This window comes from Ciconia boyciana, chromosome 14 (assembly GCF_034638445.1).
Source record: "Ciconia boyciana chromosome 14, ASM3463844v1, whole genome shotgun sequence".
Lineage (NCBI taxonomy): Eukaryota > Metazoa > Chordata > Aves > Ciconiiformes > Ciconiidae > Ciconia > Ciconia boyciana.
The window spans coordinates 5,941,513-5,961,418 of NC_132947.1; the positions used below are offsets into that span (position 1 = coordinate 5,941,513).

The following is a 19,906-nucleotide window of genomic DNA, read 5'->3' on the forward strand; positions in this document are numbered from 1 at the left end:
AGCAGAAGTGGGTAGCAGCTGCAGAGACCAAATTCCAGCTTTGCTGCTCAATGCAGCCTTATTTCTCTTTGCTAACTATCCCACATATTAATTTCTGACACTGAGTATCTGCTACTTCTAAGGCAGTTCTGGGATCTCCCTTTTGTAGATTGCCTCCAGGTCTCATACCAAGATGCTTCAGAAGCTAAAATTGCCCAGCGCCTCAAAGTAGGTAAGTAAATCCAAGTAAATCCAGTGGAAGCTGGTCTTGGAGGAACTAAAATTCTACTTGTTAGGGACTTAAGAAACACTGTAAGCTTAATGGGAATGATCCCTGTGCCAGCTCTGTGAAACACAGGAGAGACAATCATTTATTTGGTAAATACAGCTCACAAATCACTGTCTTGTGTAGGTCCTAAGCTTCTGCTCTAGAGAACAGGCCTCTTACCTGAACAGAAGGAAATAATAATGTACATCAGGAATAGCAAGAGATTTTATTACAGAATTGGAAAAAAAAAAAAAAGCCTTGATTTTTATTTTGTATCTCTGAAACAGAGGAAGCATCGGACCTTTTTACTATTAGGCATTGGATTGATTTATTTTACTCTGCTTAAGCAAACTTAAGCTGGTTTTCAGTTTTTGATTTCCTAAATATTTATCCCATTTGCTTTTCAGGTATTTCATATTAGATTTCTTCAATACTAGATATTTCTTTTAAAATATGGCTTCTATTAAATGCCTTCCAAATTAAATCCAGCAGAATGATATGCTTTGAGACGCAGTAAAATTGAAGAGTATGATAATCAGTCATCAAAATCTAATTTCTTCTTTATCTGGGCTTGCTGCATTCAGTGAATAACATTAGAATTTAGCCTCATGCCACAAAACCACAGGCTACTTTTTATGTAAAAATCTGCCTCATGTTGGCAAAACACTAAATTTCAAAAACAGAATTGATTAATTTGAAGAGTGCTTCTAGAGGATGGAGGATTGAAGACTCGATTTCAGAGCACTGAAATGAGAACATTTTGCCATTAGCTTCAGTGGTCAGACTGAGTCAGTAATGACAATAACTCTTCATCAACACATTTCCCACAAGAGTTTTTGGTACCAGAGACTGCTTTATGCTGAGTGTGTAGAATGACCACAGGCAGAACTCATTTATATATAGATCTCCTAAAACTATGATCATGTGGACCAGGGAACCAAAACAGCAAGGGAGAAACAAATACAGGAAGTTAATCAAGTTCTGGTTTTTTTATATTAAAAAAAAGTTATATTCTGCCTAAGAATCAAATATAGCCACAAAACCAAAATGAAAAATGTTGTTTCTTCTTCCTTCTGCGTTAAGCTTTCCGTGAGGTCTTTAATCAAAAAGACTCATGCCTAAACCAGATGTGTACCTCATTGTTGGAACTCCATCTAAAACCTAGCACCAGTTCTCTCCAGAGATCACCTCCAACACAGGGAAAGGTGCAATTCATCACAACTCAGCTTGACTTTATCTGCAAAGCAGCCAAAAGTGTGTGCTGGGTGGGATTTTTCACCATCAACACTCTGGTTGAGCCAAGCAATGTTTCCAAAGCCTGATGCTTGAACTACCGGGCGGGGACTGGCACTGATTAAAACTTGGTCACTCTGTTCCCAACTCTGCCGCTGATATTACATAAACTGGGGCAAGTCATTTCCCGTGGGTGTCCAAGCCAAACTAGTGCTTGTAAGCTCCTTGTGACTGGCTTATACAGAAACTACTACTGTGCATCCTGTTGAATCAAACAAATGAAGTGAATCAGTGTAAATGCTTCAGAACTGCCCCAAACCATTCAGTATAAGCCGTTACTCTATTAGGTCTGCTTTCAGATGTATGAGTGCTGGGAAAAGGAATTTGAACAGAGTAATGATGTCGCGCACAAACTTCTGGAGCACTCGGTGTTCTGAGAAATGAAAATAACACCATGAAACACCACATGGGATATGTAAGCTGCTTTAATAATAATAAATTTATTAAGTGGCAAGAAGCCACTCTGCTTTGTAAACCGATTTTACTCAATCACAGTCCCTCCATTTTTTTCCTCATTTAACATGAATGCATTCTGTAATTTGTATGTGAATTATGTAGAGATATGTTCTGGACCACTCTCGCTGATTTTACTGATCAGAAAAACATTAAACATGTGGAAACAGCACCTTATTAAAACTATAGGCCTTTTCTCATTACATCTCCTTTGCTGCTAAGCTAAACTCACTGAACAAGCCAAGCCTACAAAGGTTTTCTTCCTTGTCCTGTGTTCTGAGATGTAGTGGGGCCTGCAGAAATGTCTGATAAAACCTCACATATAATAAGTAATTCGGAAGGCTTTGTAAGCAATAACTGCAGTTGCTTCTTCAGACTAGAGAGAGCTTCTCATGCATTAATGCACTTAAGTTAGGTTTTGTGAGGAGCTCAGAGGAGGATGTGCCCTCTTCCTGATACCGTTAGTTGAGCCTGGACTCTGCGCCACTGATATTGTTCAGCAACTGTGTGCACCAATAATTTAAAAAAAAACAAGAAATCAGGCTGTTTTTATCAGAAACAAGTAATAAATCTTATCACGATAGTAAAAAAAATGGCAATTTCCGATGTGTGACATTTTCATTGCTTGAGAATGAATCAGTGCAAAGTGAGGTAACCCATGCACCCCCTCACTTAGGGCTGGGGGCGCATTAAACCAGGCGCCGCCTTTTGGAATCTCTCTCCATATCTTCAGTGGGAGAGTCTCCATTGCACCCTAGAGGGGACACCATGTTTAGCAAAGGGTCTTCGGATGCCCCTCCAAACAGGGACAGCAACAAAGCCACGCCGTAGCCAGTAGCTCGTTCACCCTAGAAAAAAAAACAACCCACACAACAATTCACACTTCAGATTGTATAATTTGAATCTAGTTTTAATTTACCTACTCAGTCAACAAGAGCAGTGATGGCGCATGGCCACAGCGAATACTCGGGGTCCCTGGCAGGCCTGCTCAGCTTGTGCTTCTGTATCCTTACTGCTATTGGAATCTGTCCCGGTTAGATTAAACCAACACATCGGTTGATTCACAAGAGAACAGAGCTCACGCTGACTCGAGGGTGGATTTATACTAGCATTGTTCAGGGCAGGGAATGTTCCATCCAGCATGAGCATGGATTTGGAGTATGAGCTAAGTAAGTTGCGTTTAAAAAAAAAAAAGGAGACGGGGGGAGTAAATTGGCTTGTTTTTTAGGAAAAAAGAATATAGACAAGTTCCACCAAAGGAAGAAGAGGAAACCCCAAAGAGGAAATAAGTGTTTTCTCTGCTGCAGGTCAGCAGGCAGGATGATCAACTCTGGTCAGTCATCTTAAAACAATATGGGTGAAAATGGAAAGCTAGGGTTATTGCCATGAACAGAAAGCAGGCAAGTTGTCAAAGTTTACAATGATACAGATGTTGCTGATTAAAGTGACCATTAGAATATTTTAAAACCTAAATGAAAAATATGAACAGATGAAGCTACCAAAAGAAAGAAATTCTCAGCACAGATGAAGAGCCAATACTTTTCAAAAGAACTCTTCTCCACCTAATTCTTTCACTTTGAATTTGGTGGCACAGAGTTCAAAGTATCTGCAGGCACAAGCAGTTTTCCTTACCCAGCTTGCTCACCCAGGAAAATGTCAGGAGTCATATGAACATACTCACTGCGTGAACAGGTGCAGCAATGTCTATATGGACCCAGACTCCAGGCCAGTCGAAGCCAATGTGAGAAGCAATGAAGAGCCCAGCACAGGAGCTTGGAGTATTGTCTCGGTCCTGTAGAAATAATAAAAATACAGTTCGTCTTGCAAGAAAAGAAAATGTCAATGTTGTATTCTTACCTACAGAAAAGACAGTTGTGCAAATCTAGTTGAGAGCTTAATGAACAGCCCTAAAACACAGTCTTGCAAACCAACTATACTGTAAATCCTTTGACTTAATCCCTGGTAGCAGTCTGGCCCTGCTCAATTCCTCTTCTGCCCAAGCTCCTTTCTGCAGTGTTTTTGGAACTTAGCACACATTGAAATTCTCAAACACAGCAAAAGCAGCTGCAGCAATCCCCAAGGCCTCTGTCCTCAGTTTCCTCGTTTCTGCATTCCCAGTTACTGTCTCTATTGGTTATATATGATCTAAGGAATACTTGACTTCACTTCTTAAACGGTCTCCATCCAGGAATTTAGCATTCATCTTAGGGCCATGCTTAAAAGGCAAGCAGCCTAAAGATACCTTTGCAGCAAGCTACCCTGTTTAAAATTGATGCTAAATATCAGTGGGGTGACATATAGCCTGCAAAATCCCCAGGTGAAAGACCCTGAAGACCATAATTATATGGCCCATTTCTAAAAGATTACAGCCCACACGAAGAGCTTTCAGCCAGTTATCAACAGGCCAGCACATTATCTAGAAAACACACATTTTTATGTAATAAATTAAATTTAAAAGAAAAAAAAAATCTTACTGCCACGGAGTTCTTCATATCAGCTACAGCAGAGGTAAATTCACTGAAGTGGAGTTCAGGGCAATACACAAGAGGATGGACCAAGTCTCCACAGTTCCTGCCAGCTTTAACACAAGCCTTTTCCCACTCTTCATTATTGGTAAGGACAGCAGCATGGTACTTTCCTGTAGCAACTCCCTAGTGAGATATAAGACAAAAACCAGGAAGGATTCATCTTAACTGAGCTGGGTAGAATAATTCTGTACTACTCCCTCTCAGCATTAACAGCTGCTTTCCATCTAACAAAACCACCAAGAAAAAGCCTTAAAACCACTCCACAAGAAGGTAGTGTTACAAATGTAGACATTGTACAAAAGACATTGTAGCTACTGCTGAATCTTTTAAAATTTCTGAAAAACCATTTTGTAGTGAAATAGTCTGCATTTGTCTGGCCTATTCAATCCACTGTCCCACAAAAATATTTCTTTATAGTTACTGAGCAAGCAAACTATAGCACTTTACAATTATTTATCCTTAGAAATAAAATTAAATGAGCAATGAATTATAAATAAAACATCTAATGCACACACACAGAGGATACCGCAGCAATGTGTGTCAATCACACAGTCTGAACGTAACATCCTCATTCATTGGAAAGGTTGCTTCCTTCCAAATATACAAAACCCAGAAGCCACCATCACATCAGTTTTCCAGTAGGACAATCATGGGAAACTTTCAAAAGACTGATGTTTACACCAACATATGCAACATTCATGCTTCTAAAATTTGCCACCATTTCTCCTGCTGATATGAAGACCAATTCATTTTCTAGAAAATTAAACCACAAGAATCATTGCTCGTCAACACAACCTTTGACAAAACAGGAATAGATTTCAAAAAACAACAGCATTAAATTTGTACCCTTGTGTCATTCTGTGTAAGACTTAACAGTGTAAGCCATTTTATGGACAGGAAAATTTCTAATTACTATCATCAAATCAGTTTCACTAATTATAAAGCTACTGAATTGCAAACACTGAATACCGGATTGCTTACATCAGCTGCTAATGTCATCAGAAGAATTCCATTTTTACTTTAAGTATGCAAAAGCATAAAAGTTGCATAAAGAACAAAAACCACCTGCTTGAGTAATGCAGTTATAAATGTAACACATTCACAGCACATGTCATGTGCACAAAGGATTCCAGTTTACTGGAGTTGCTTGTTGGCAGCTTTCTCTTGCACAATTTTTGGAAGCCACCATCAGTCACAACAGTTCACGGCATCTACCTTCCACCAAAGACTAGCAGGACAGAGGCAAAGTAGTGTATGATGTGCAGGCAGTAAAAGCACGCAGCCCTTGTCCCCTAGCAGTTCTGTATCAGTACCTGAGCTCCAGTAAGAGTGGCCATATCAAGAATGATATCAGCTCCAAGATCTTTGCATGCGTAAGCTACTCCATCAGCCAGTATCAGTCTACCTTCTGCATCAGTGTTATTGATTTCCACAGTTCTGGGAAGAAGAGAGGGCATTCAATACAAGAGTGCTTCAGGCTGGAAGTTAAGACTCATCTGTTTGGACTAGACTACTGGATGAGAAAGCAGACTCAAACCTAATGTGCTTTCTTATTTGACTCTGCAAGTCTGTATGGCTGCTTATTCCCCAGCTGCAAGCATCCAGACAGAGCACACGTGGAAAAGGGATATAATAGTATTGTCCTCATGGTTGGGTCTACTTCTTGGGCCTGTATAATTCCTAGCGTGTCGAGCTGGGATTTTACAAATTACTGCCATACAAAAAGGTGTCACACTCTGCTTAAAACAAGAAGAGAATCTTATACAATGGTAGCCTGCCTCTGCGACTGAGACAATAAAGACTACAGATGGACACAGAAAACTTGTTGTACTGGAAAAAATGCCTAAACCAGAATGCTTTAAGGAAACTTCCGCTCATGATATATGATATGTATTTTGATGTGTATTTACACACCCAACAGGAAACTCTAAGCACACTTAAAACTCACTACTATGGCTGTCTGAAATACTATTATCAATATTTAGGGAAGCTGATGAGGGACAGGTTCACAATCTGCATGGTACTCAGATAAATACAACCAATGATGATGTTTCCTCTCAATGTTTCTGTGAAAAGGACAGACACAATCTTACTTTCCAGAGTAAAGAACATGAATGTCATCAGGTCTTGTTGCACGTGGTCCGACTGCATTCTCAGCCAAACAAAAAACAGCATGAAGATTGTCTTTAAAACCCTGTAACAACAATAGGAGAGAAATGGCTTTTGATTCACATCAAGTTAATTTATTGGGAGTGAAATCAATAAGGGATTACAACTTCTTGACAGCAATGCCACTAATTACATGGGAAATCTGTGAGGAATGTCTTAGATCTGAAGCTGAGGCCAAGAGCTATAGAAAGCGGGCGAGGAGGTAACATGTAATACTGGTTTTAGAGTTCCCACTGGAGAGTGAATAAAAGTCTATATGCATGTGACAGACAAACGGGGAAGGGATCTAGAAAGCCCTTGTCAATTAAGCAGTGATCAGTACAATCTTCTCTCAGTGGCAAGGTATCCCAATTAAACCATCTTTTATATGCAGTATACAGATGTAACTGGAGGGGCTTATGTTTAGTCAAACCTGATTCCCTGCAAAGAGCACGTTCAGCTCTTTACAGCCAGCTCCAGTAAGATCTTCACAAGCACAACTCCAAAGCCCACTGAGCTCACCAGGAAACTGCCAGGCTCACCAAAACCAAACCCTAAGTCACTAAACTACAGTACCCCTGTATGAAAATCAGCAGAATACATCTCCAAAGATGCGACGCTTCACTCATCTAATTTTAATACCACTCTAACAGAGACTCACAACAGAGATCACAAACAACATGTCTGGACTGTGTTAACTCCTTCACCTTTCGTAGCCACAAAGGAAAGATCCAAGCAACGGATGCTTTCAACATGACAATTACAAAAGCTTGTGAGAGGACACTACGCAGCCAGTCAGGATGCTTGGGATTATTTTACAAACCCTGTTTTTTCTACTGCTTTTATTTTAGTCTCCAATAACAACAAAGATACAACTGGGGCCATTTGAGAAACTGAGCTCCTTCCCATCATTTCTGCCACACTGGGGAAGAGCCTACAGTAATAGTGGAAAATGATGGAAATAATAAATGCTAATATGCAGCCATTTGTGAACTGTATACTTTGCCTAAGAAACCAACCCCAGGTCAACAGATTCTGTCTCTAAGAATTTTGTTGGGAAGTAACTCTGATCATGGCAATCCTGGAATGTGGTGGTACTCCATGTCTCAGTGGATCTCACAGCTGCCAATAACACAGCTCACTGCCCTTCAGCATCCAACCCGCACCACAGGTCAGATACATGCTACCAGGATCTATCCTCTCTCTTTCCATATAAAACCAAAAATATCCATGGCCAAGATGAATTTGGGTTGTTTGTTTTGGGTTTGTTTTTTTTTTTTGGGGGGAGGGGGAGGTATGGGGGGGTGTTTGTTGGGTTTTTTTAAATGTATCATTCCTGCTGGGAGGCACACAGCATTTTCAAACATTTTTTTCCCCCTTTAGCCTCCTCTTTTCTGGCATATCCCGTTCTGGTTTACTTTGGTTTAAAATCAGGTGCTTATATGGTTATGGATGATATTTTAAAATGTATGATGATTTTGTTATTTATACAATGGCTGTACTGTGTGGAGGGATCCTAGGAACAGAAAGAGAGACAGCAGCATTTAGCAAATAAAAACAGAGTTCCTCCTCAACTGGGCTAGCTAGCCTTAAAAACATCAAATTCCTAGGGAAACCAGGGTCAGTTTTACTGTTAATCTCTTGATAAAAGTCCCTGAAGAAATCTGGACTTGCTGAATCAGCTCACGTTCTGAAGTTTAAACGGTAAACGCATGAATCAAAACCTTTCAAAATACCGGGCAGCATCTAGAAGCCATAAAGTAAGTTTGCAGTTTCTAGTCCACCCAGTGGGCAAACAGCGTTGTTGATGAGATAACCTTCCATCTATGATCCTGTGCTCTTCCAAAATGGTCTGTGCAGCAAAACCCCCACTCTGTTCACAATCTCTCACTGGACTGTACCAAATTTTCCTCCTCCAAGTGGGAGATGTGGTTAATCTACTCTCAAAAAGTGAAAACCCACTTCCAGTATCAGTTGCCTTTTCCTGAATCTCATTCCATCTGTAGCTCTTCAAAGGCAGGATTCACTATGTTAACATGCAGGATCAAGAAGGATTTCAACAATTTAAGTGAATTTTTTTCTCTTCTCCCTTGTATTGGAAAGCTCACAGCAGATGAAATGCACCTTTCTAGGAAAAATCACTTGCTTAATTTTGCTATCCAAAGCCTTTTTAAATCACATTGTAAAATGATTGAACAGCATGTAGGCAGATATTTTCTGAAGATGGATAATAACCTCTGCCCCTCTTCCCACGGAGCTTTCTATCCAACACACATTTCCAACCTCAGTCTCTGTGACAAAGCATAGCTAATTTAAATCCCTTCCAGCTTTACATTATCCTTAAGAGCATTTAAAAAAAAAAAAGTCTTGAAACAGTAAGGACAAATTCTTTCCACTGCCTATCTCAATACCTTTTCTGTAAGGATTTCATTAACAGGTCTTCTTACATGAGGTTATAAAATTAAGCAGTGAGATCATTCTTTTGTTTTTACATATAAAGGCACAGATTTCTTGTGAGGTATGACAGCTTCTTCAGGCTCAGTTTGTCAACACGTTACTGCCAGTTTATTCATCGTTACAATAACTGTGTATGAAATGACAGATCACTTACGTTCACACCTACAGTGACTGTGAATGCAACTTCTCTCAGTGCAGATAATTACACACAAAACTACTTCAGAAACAAGGACTGAATCACTGAAAGAAGGTACCAATATCCATGGCCTTCCCAGACTCTCTCAAAGCATTAAGTTTTAGCTCTTGTCCTTTGCAAATGCGTGATCTAACTTTCTGAAGGACTTAGTTACGGAAAGCTAGCTGTTTTGCTTAAGATGCAGCTCAAATCTGTTTTCAATTTTAAGTCTCTGCAGATAACTGTGAAGTTTACAATCTTTCCACATCAAACATGCTGCTAGGGCCAAGGCACAGGGCTAAACTGTCAAGAAATGGGAATTTGGCATTCATCATTCCCTGGACAAAACTTCCATCGGATCTATGCGTTAATCTGCAGCAGTAAATGCTCTTTGAACTTTGGATACTCCTTGGAGGCAATAGCTGCTCTGTCAGCAAGACTCAGTCACTGGATTTGTGGAGAGGGTAGAGTTTTATTGGCAGCAGCCAATTCTTTTCCCCAGTTCATATTGTTAAAGCGCAATATGCGTTTTTTAAATTCTTCATATTTCAATACCTGGCTTCCTCTCAGCTCCCCTACTACTTTCTGACCACAGGAGCAAACCAACAAGCAGCTCCTGATGAGACTAGAGCTGCCACTTCCCCAGTAGGTTAATATTAGAACTGGCATAGGATTTGGAATATGCACAGACTTCATATCCCAGAGTCACTCATCCCCTTCTTTGCTAAGGGGACGACAGCTGCCCCAAATCCCACAGCTTAAACAAAATCAGCACTGGATAACTCAAGTATAAAACTGATTCAAGGAACTAGAAACCACTCAGTCCGCAGACAAACCCTGAAATTCAAGAAAGACTCCTAAAAAAAAATTAGCACTCAAGGAATTTCTCACAATTCTCAAGATCCTAGTAAAGATTTTAAATATTTCCCTGAAATAGCAGAAAAAGCAGAGTGCCTCACAATCACTAACAGCAGTCAGGTCAGAACTGTTAGTGACCTGTCACTAACAGTGGCAGGTCAGAACTTCAGGATTAGACTGGCCCCTGTATCTGGGAATATATCCAAAAGCCAGATTGCTCCTTGGCAATACTGGGCTATATGATATCAATTAACACATTTTACTTACTTGCTTTACAGTGGCTTTGAAGGCACCCAAAATAGCAGCTGCTCCACCACAGTCTCGTTTCATTCCAGGCATAGTAGTCTGTTTAAACAGAATCACAGCATTTTTTTCTTTAAAAGAGAACTTCACAGTAATGCCTGCTAAAACTAGTATTTCTGATGCTTCTGCAACTCTGGTCTTGACACTGCTCAGCCATAACAGAAACACGGAACACATGCATCTGCTTATTGGTGGATCTTGCCTTAGAACTGGAAAATACTAGACCTCTGCTGCTAATTTGTTAGAAAAGAAAAAAGAAAAAGGTTGTTTACAAGATTCGCACTGAGGCCCACTTAAATGGGTTTTGGATCTGTCTCCAAAATCAGAAATTAAACATCTTTGTTTCTAGCTTTCTCCTAGCAATGGGCAATACTTAAAGGGCAAAATATCAGCTAGCTATTTAACTGCTCTGTAAAGTGTTCCTCAAATCCTATTTGGTCTTCTCCCCTGGTAGTTTGTATCATATGGCAGTAGATCAAGTGTTTACTCAAATAAATATACTTTGGTTTCCTACAGACAGTAATTGAATTATTTCCATCAGAAAACACCACTGTAAGCAAAGGCAGCAGCAGAACAAGTGTTTATGTACCTTTCCCTTAATGCTGAGTCCTCCAGTGTCATACACAATACCTTTGCCCACCCATGCAATGGTCTGTGTAGCACCATCTGGAGTGTGACTGAGAACTGCTAGGGCTGGAGGATGCAGAGCTGCCTTGCCAACTCCGTAGATACCTGGAAAACAGAGAATTAAGCCACTTGTGCAGAAGAAAGACTGTGGGGAGCAATCTGTGGCTATTTTCAGTAAAACATCTTGGAATGCTATGGGCAATAACACTGTTTCAAAAATATAGAAACAAAACATTACAATGGAGATGGCAAAACACTCCAATTAACTGCTAGGAAAAAAAGCTGAATTTTCAACAAGATATACCTCCAAAGCCTCTCTCTTTCAGCTCTTCATCTCGAATAATGGTAGGAGTAATCCCAAGATCCTTGCCAACTTTTTTGATTTCCTTAATCATTAAAAGAAAAAGGACATTGTCAGTCAGTCATCAGAAGGACACATTTGTCTTTCCGCACATGTGGGTACCCACTTCAGGGTTTTGTGTGATTTTTGCATGCACACACATACAAACATTCACAATTTTGGGAATGGTGCTGGTTTTCCAATGGCCTAATTCCACTGAGACATCCTTGACTTACTATGGCATGAAATACAAATTTTACCTTTAAGCTCCACCAATAAAAGAAATCTTCAGAGATAAAGGCCAGCTGTTCACTCTATTGGATCATGATGCAATAGGACAGGAATACTTTCATTCTCAACAGCTTTCCAGATCTTTATGATAAAACTCATTTGGAAACATGCCAACTTCTGTCCCATAATTTCAAAAACTCTTATCACCGTCAGGCTTAAGACAACACTAGCACTGGCAAAGAATCCAGTGTCATGACTTAATCAAGAACTCATGTCTTCTGACTCCCAGTGCCTTACCCCAAGCTGTACACTCTGCCTCCTTACAACTTATCAAAGGCCAAAGAAATAGCCTCAGCATCCTTGGACAGATTCTTCGATGCGCTTCCCACCAGCTGACATACAGGTTTTGCTAAGAGATAGCAACACTAGTTCTTGATTACTGTAGTCTAGACTTACAATTAGTAACCGTTACTCATCAGGTGTATCACCTACCTCCAGGAAGTTATCTGTGTTCATCTCATTGCATGGGGTGTCCACAATTCGAGCAGCCAGCCTGACTCCTTCTGCAGCACTTGCCAGACACTATGAAAAGAAGTGAAGATACCTGAGAACTGGCCTTGGTTTGGGTGGTTTTCTGCATAGCTTTGCATTTAGTCGTATGCAGCCTACACCAGATGTGTGGTTCCTCTGGAGCACATTAATGCTTAACTGCAACCGATCACAGGCAGTGGTACAGTATTAAATAACGTCAACCAAGCTAACCATTATTTTTTGTATATGTTAAGCTTAAGTTATTTTTCCCTGTGCTCTAAGCAACTGTATTTCTTCCCACAGTGAACTGATACTTCAAAATTACTAGCCTTCTCCGCTACCAAAGGGAGACTAAGAAGGCAATGCAAGATGGAGGAAAGAAAGATAAGAGGAAGCAAATTCAGGAAGTCACAACAAGCTTGTAGGCTGCCTGGGCTGGAAACCTGCAGAGATTACATAATCTACAACATGGGAAACCGCAGAGTTTATATATGGCAGGCAGAGTGGCTGAGTGCAATAAAGACTACTACCATAAGACATTCTGTATGGCAGGCCCATGGGGAATGTGGAATATTTCATATTTGTGTAAAACATGCATGGATCTGTTTCCTCATTCCTGTGGCAAAATGGACCAACCCTCACCTGGACTGAGTAAAAACTTATCTAAGCAAGAGTGGACAGAATCAAAATGGTCCACAAGTGAGCATGCCGAGGCTGTTTCCTTAAAGAAGGATCCTCCTGGCAAAAAGGACAATGGGGGCACCAGACACTAAGCTTCAACTTTTAAGTCCTGTGAATCAACAACTTGAAACAAAAAGACTAGGTGGGAGGAAACTTTGTTCAAGCTTTCCAGTAGCTGCACTACACTGATGACCACACACAGCAGAAGGGTGAGTCAGGATGGGTTTCAAAGGAATCTGATGCATTGGTTAGTTATTAGTGCTGAGGTATCTGGCTTGGCCAGACTGGCCTAAGGACTCTATACGTTCGTATCCCAGCAGACTCATAAACCTTGGCTTGCTTTGGAATGGTGCCCGATTCCCTACAATTACTTTTGATTGCTTTACATTCCCTAAAGGGATAAGTACCTCCTCAGGAGCCAAGCTAGTTTTGAAGTGATTTACTGTTAGGGCCACACAGATAAATGGAGGTGCTCTAACCCAAGGGTCAAGTCCAAGGGAAACAATATGACTTACAAAAATAAGCTGTGCCTGGGTTTGGCTTCCCGGGTACTCAAGAGAACCTGGATAATGGCAGCCTTTAATAAGTGCCTTGTAAAACTGTGACAATCCCTGCTAGTCCTCACCATAAAATATCCTGGACAATGCAGTAGGAGCAAAATACAGCAACATGCCGAGGGAGAGGTTTAGCTAAAAAAATCCTACAATATGCCTCTTCTGTGCTCTACATTAGCTGTCTGGTGCCGGCTGAATTTAAGGGGTGAAAACTTAGCTTGGAGGAAGCCAGTAATAGTTTTGGCATTGACATCAAGGGGAAGAACAGGAGGTAGAAATAATTTCAGCTTTGTTCTTTAGTTATAAATAACCCAAGTGGTTTGGAATCTACCTATCTGAAGGAACTATTTTTTATACCAGTTGTGTTTTTTCTGATTTAGGGCATGGAAAAATTGAGCGATCAACAGTTGTACTCCTAGCATGTCTGCCTTTGTCACTTTCCTGAAAACTGGTCTGGCATCATTTGCTGTGGCCAAATCAGTTCATAGAGTAAGGACAAAGCATGGAGGAAAAGACACTGGAAAAAAAAACCAAAAAACCTAAAGCTGCAATTCTGTGAATTTCAGATGCAGCAACACCGTATCCTTTGTCAAATCCACTGCCAACATTTTTAAGGGATTTTTATAACCTCACTGACTAATCAGCTAAGTGAATGTCCATCTGTACTGAAGCACAGAACCTAGAGCATTGAATGGGAAGTTGCCTAACAGCTTAAGCGCAAACCTTGGAATAGATTTTAGGTTAGGATCTTGAAGAGGAATGACCTAGCATACTAAAAGTTACCTGATGTGGAGTTTCCTCTCTCTAACCATCAGGTGCAAGGGAAACAGTCTTTGATTATCTGCTATTGAAAGATGACAGACATATTTAACTGTTATGTATAGCTCATCTCCAAGCTGGATCACTTCTTAGGGTCTTGTTTCTGGCTACAGTTCTGCTAGAAAAACTCAGCTGAAGAGGTACATCAGACAGAAATATCAGAGGCCATATGTGATCCCAGAATATACAGCTTTTAGTTACTTCACTGTAATGTTCACCTGCACAGCCACATACAGATTTTGCCCAGGTAAAAGACAGTGAGAAGCCCACATACCGAAGGCAATGTAATATTAAAGGCTAAAAATACACTATTTGCATCTATGATAAACACAAGAAAAGATAAATTTTCTTTGTGTTACTTGTTTGGTGTTTTCCACCCCTGAAATCTAAATTCTGAATAACCTCTCCAGCGTCTGCTGCAGTAATACGTTGAATATTTCTACTCACAGGTACTGTGAACTGATCAATTTCAAGGAACTTTGACCTAAGATAATTTATTACTTTAGATACAACACCTATGCCATATGTAGCCTGAGACAGATGTATTCGTGCACGCAACAAACTGAAGAAAAAAAATAATATACATTTCAGGGAATAATGGAAAAAACTGATGACAGAAAAAACCAAAATCTTACTTTCAGTGTTGCCACTTCTATTGGTCCATTGTTTTGTCCAACCAGGAAAAACTCTACCGTTACAGTTTTCTTCTCTGTGCGTCTTGATGCACTGGACCGATGCGTGAACAACGGGAAAGCCCTGGCCAACGCACAAGCAGAAGCGAAGACTTCAGACCGCTCGCAGACCATCTGAAACACCAGCCAGGAGACAAACAAGTCAGACAACATTAGGGATGTGGAAGACTACCTTTAGAAGGATCTGTTACCTGTGATATTATTGGTGAAGAGGGGAAAGAAAAAGGGGTTGAGTGGGAAATAACTGATGTCTGAATCAAGACATACTCAGACGTCATGTTTTGCATGGATGGAGTGGCAGTATGAACAGTACTACAATGAACTGGTTTCGTTCATTTCCCATATGGAAATGAATTACACTGCTGGGCTTGACTTTGTGGGAATTAGTACATCCTTATAAGGGAGCTGGACCACTTTAATTATAACTAGTGCAATTAACACAGGTTAGCCTACAGATCAAGACCAAAAAAAGCATGGGAACCATCAACATGTGTTCAAAACAAATGAAACAAAGAGAGAAATGACATGAGAATGTGGCTAATACTAACCCAAAAGCTTTTTAACATGTAGAATATTTTTCTGAAGTTCATTACAGAAATTACCAATGGAAATCAGTTTTAGCTAAACATTTTAAAAGTTAACTATAAGGGAAAAAAATTACGTAGAGTTATTACTCTTGCAAATAAGTTTTCCAGGTGAAGAGTAGAATTAGATTTTGTTACTGACACTGACTGTATGAGTCTTCTCTAACAACCTGGAAATCTGAATTAATCTGGGGAAGCCATAGAAACAAATAACAAATTCATCAGGCTCATACAGAAGGTGACCAAAGCAGTCCAAGAGCTTGTCCTGTAAAGGACTTGCATTGGAGCATTAGTTTGCATTAAGACTTTTAAAACTCACTGAATAACACAAACAAGGCACCTTAAATGGGTTATGCAATATAGACATAGCACCCTGCACGCAGGCTATGTCAGTCTTCTAAAGCATGTGCTAATGTCATAAATCCTAGTTTGAAAAAAGCCACTACCAGTTCCCTTTGCATGGATATTCCTACTTCATAGACATTCCATACATATGCAACCTGAATTCCCTCCAACTGCTTCAGCAAGCATAAGCTATTACAGTTGGGGGTTGTTTACGTGTTAGTGCAAAACCACTTATAAATGTCAGTATAATTATATCGGTAAAACTTGCCCACCTCCAGTCTCCTTGGATACAGCTAAAATCCTGAAAAGTTGAGAAAATACTTGACTAGACATTTCACCAGAAGCATTTTCAAACAGCCACTTACAACAATACATCTGTTGACACCTCCTGGAAGGCAATTTCTAACCAGGCGGGTGATGAACTGAGCTGCAGATGGACTATTGTGTCGGCTGACCCTGGAAGGCAAAGCGGCCACAGTGGCGTAATTCAGGTAGAGAGGACAGCTGTCGGTGGGGTTTGGATTCAGAGTGCTTAAAGCAGATTGCCATATCTGGGGAGAAAAGAAGAATTTAAAGAACTGTATCAGACTTTTCTTTCCATCTCATTCCCACGATACTGAGGCACTCTTTAGTTACAGGATTTTAGGTGTTGGATACAAAGAAACTGTGCACACACTTTTAAATGCAATCACCTCTAGAGTGAAAAGAAACAGGAAATACGACGAACCTCTTTATTAACCAGAAAATAGGAATGCGCTTTCCATTACAAGCACCTCTTTTAAGCCATATGAATTACAATTTAAAAACACACCATATAGTGCAAAGGTTGCTTCAGAGCTTTTTTAAGTTGAGACAGTTTTCCTAGTGATAAATAGACGGATTGATTTACTAGTCCTGAGTTATTGTTTCACACAGCAATTTCATTAAAAAGAAGGCTAAATATTGTCATAAGATACTCGGGAGTCCAGCAAAAAAACCCCTGCCAAACATCTAGCGACTTAAAAGCCGCGATGCAAAACACTTATCATTTTACCACAAGCCATCAACACCCTTAAATAAGAACAGGTCCGCACATCCCACCGCGGAAGCCGAGGCAGGGGAGGGGGAAGCGCGGCCATCTCGCTCGCTCTGCGCGGGACGCGAGGCTCAGCCGCCCGGCACCCGAGGAGGCGGAGGCGGGCTGCAGCAATCACGTTAATTGCGGATATCCCCGTGTCACCTCAGGGGAGGGCAAAGCACTTTCCGCCCGCTGAGGGGGGCACAAGCGGTGCGGGAGCGAAGCCGCGGTGCTCCACCCGCGGGTGGGGAAGGGCCGCGCGGGTCCCCCCGCCGCAGCAACAGGCTCCTGCTGGACCCCGCTGCCGCCCCTGAGCCCGGCCCGCTGAGCGGGGCGGGGACCGGCTCATCTCCCCTTTATTTTCCGTTAAGGGCCACTCCCAGGGGGTCTCACCGGCTAAAGCCCGCCGGCTCTGCAGTTCAGGGCCGGGCTCCCCCCCCCGGCGGGCTCCTTCCCCGCCCGGCCGGGCGCCGGCCCCCCGCGCTGCAGCAGGCCCGGCGCCGCGCAGGCAGCCGCAGGCCGGGCGAGCCCCCGCCTCCCCCGCACCACGAGGCCGCTCAGGGCCGGGGCGGGCAGACGCGGCCTCGGGGGGGCCCGCGGGCGCCCCGCGGGGGCGGTGCCGGGGCGGGGGCCGCGGCCGCGCTCCCCCCACCGGCGCCGCCGCCTCAGGGGCTGTGTGTGGGGGGAACTGGGACAGCGCGCTCCCGCCGCGGCCCGGCCTCACCTCCTCGGTGACCCGCGGCTGCAGCTTGCCCCGCAGCTGGGCCCAGGGCAGGCGGTGGAGGTTGTGGAGCTGGCCCAGGACGAGCAGCGGGCGGCTCTGCGGGTCCGCCTCGCCCGCGCTGGCCTGGAACTCCAGCTGCACGTTCGCCATCTTCCTGCCCTCGGCCCGGCCCGGCCCGGCCCGTCTGCACGGCTCCGGCCCGTCCGCACGGCTCCGCCCCGGCGCCGGCTCCGCGGGGCGGGCACCGCGGCGGCGCGGGCGGCCCCCGGCGGCCGCGCCGGGCACCGCAGGCGGGCAACGCGCCGGGCCGGGCGGGGCGCGGGACCCGGATGCGGCGGAGGGAGCCGGCCCGGCCCCTTCCGAGAGGGCTGCGCCGTTTGCGGCCCCTCACAGCCCCGCGGCGGGACCGGCGCCAGCGGCTCTGCGATGTGCGGGGCGTTCGCCTCGGCGTTTTCCCCGCAGAACACGCGTGTGTAACGGCGGGGTCCTCCGGGCCTGCGCTGGAAAAAGCTCCTTGTGCCAGGCCTCCGCGTTTGACCCGAGTTTCAGGAAACACGCGAGTAGATCAGGGGTTTTACAGTTTCACAGGTTAGAGGAAAATTGAAAAAAAAACGCGGTAACACTGCGTCCTGCTGCATGCATCGAATCGTACAGAGCCTTTTCAGAGAGGGAAAGGTGTTAGTACTAATCCAGCTACCTCCACATACAACCGAAATGCAATTGTATCGAGCTGAAAGTCTGTATTTCCCCTTCATAATACCATTTTAGGAGGGAAATACTTCATTTTGAAAGTGTGAAGTTACATAGGGATAAAAATGGAAAAAGCCGAATTCCTCTTTTCCTCATTAAGTTAAATTCTGGATAAAATATACTGCTAAAAAACATTCCAGAAACAGAGGAAAAAGTCAAAATACGCTCTAAGGTAAAGCATAGGGGGTTCACCAAAAGGAAACGATGTTTTCCAAACACCAGCTTTAATAGTAAACGTTTAAAATATAACAGGGTATCCTCATCTTTTTGTATTTGCCAATCACCTCCTATTAATGTTAAATCAGTGGGGAATCGATACTCAATCTGCAGCTATGAAAGCTAGGAAAATCTAACCATCAGAAAGGGAGTGCACTTCCACTTATACTGGAAATGTGAATGCTGATGCATATAATGAAAATACATCTAGAAGAAAAAAAAAATACTAGGTTGAATTGCAGGAAAAGCTTCCTTAGAGTAAGGTCTTATTTGGTCTCTGAAGGGACATTATGGTAACTTTATTGCCTGATACATTTAAAATTGCCCTGAATTAAAAGATCTAGCAAAATCTGTTGCAGAGGTCAGTCATGCATCCTCACAGACTGGACAGGATAACTCAAAAAACAAGCTCCAACTCCAGCTTTTATGAGTCTCTTTACTGAGCCACAGAACAAACTGTTTAGGGGCTCACTATTATTCCAATACATATAGTCAGTGTGGGAGATACAAAAGACAGTAACACACAGCAATTATTTCAGGATCAAGGCATTCAAAAGATTCAACCAGGCAGTAAGCTCCTAGTCACCGAGTACGAATTCTGCTGTTCCTGCTACTGCAAGAATATCGATACAGTGCTGTCCCCGAATCTATGTTATCTGAAAGGTAAACAAAGCAGTAGGAAACACTCCTCTAACCCTTGATCCTTCCTTCATTGAAGTTAAGGACAGCAGAGGAGGGTCCTAGTCAAGGTAATTGACTGACTGAGAAAATCAGTTCTATCTACAGTACAGAAACTTTCTACTTATGTTCCACCAAGAGCAGCTGCAAACATTTCTACTCGTATGAGCCACAGTGGAAGCTGCAGCATGGACCAGCTTTCCGTGGCCACTCCAATTATTGATCCTCTACAAGTATTTATGGAATTAAGCCACTCAACTGTAATCTTACATAACCCAGCATAATTAATATGCAAAATCGTAATGGATTTTCTGTTTTAACAAATTTTAATTTATCTAGAAAGGCTGTTGGGTTTGGCGTTCTTTTTGGGTTGTTTTTTTTCTTCCTGTAAATATACATTTATAATGTAAATATACATTTTTTCCCCCAACAAAATCAGTTTCACTGTCAACTATCGAATAACTTACATTTTGCAAGGCTGTACCAAAAGCAAGGTTTTGAACAATTTAAGCGAAGGAGACAAGACTCCTTTGTGTTGTGTTAAGTGTTTCGTAAGAGTAAACCTTAAATCAATACAATCTAGGCAGCCTCAGTGAACACTGCATCAATTATATT

General features: G+C 42.4%; 1 protein-coding gene across 2 annotated transcripts; it reads right to left on the minus strand.

Annotated features, from left to right (window-relative positions):
- Nucleotides 1-1,947: 1,947 nt before the first annotated feature.
- NPEPL1 (aminopeptidase like 1) lies at nucleotides 1,948-17,925 on the minus strand. Of its 2 annotated transcripts, none has more exons than XM_072879197.1 (12): nucleotides 17,648-17,925; nucleotides 16,232-16,417; nucleotides 14,881-15,051; nucleotides 12,153-12,242; nucleotides 11,394-11,475; nucleotides 11,052-11,194; nucleotides 10,427-10,504; nucleotides 6,615-6,715; nucleotides 5,835-5,958; nucleotides 4,468-4,644; nucleotides 3,675-3,785; nucleotides 1,948-2,841 (listed from the first exon to the last, which is right to left on the minus strand). In XM_072879197.1, exons 1-12 carry the CDS (start codon nucleotides 17,795-17,797, stop codon nucleotides 2,683-2,685), a joined length of 1,572 nt encoding a protein of 523 aa, XP_072735298.1. In that variant the 5' UTR covers nucleotides 17,798-17,925; the 3' UTR covers nucleotides 1,948-2,682. The 2 variants fall into 2 exon arrangements, with proteins under 2 accessions (XP_072735298.1, XP_072735299.1); XM_072879198.1 differs by lacking the exon at nucleotides 17,648-17,925 and adding an exon at nucleotides 16,940-17,232.
- Between the last annotated feature and the right edge of the window lie 1,981 nt (nucleotides 17,926-19,906).

Excerpts from the sequence above, each read along its gene's own strand:
- NPEPL1 (XM_072879197.1), bottom strand. The coding sequence starts at position 17,797 with ATGGCGAACGTGCAGCTGGAGTTCCAGGCCAGCGCGGGCGAGGCGGAC. Across the intron at positions 6,716-10,426 it reads TCAAAGCCACTGTAAAGCAA|GGTTTTAAAGACAATCTTCA; the intron begins GTAAGTAAAATG and ends TTGTTGTTACAG. Across the intron at positions 5,959-6,614 it reads CATGTTCTTTACTCTGGAAA|AACTGTGGAAATCAATAACA; the intron begins GTAAGATTGTGT and ends TCTTCTTCCCAG.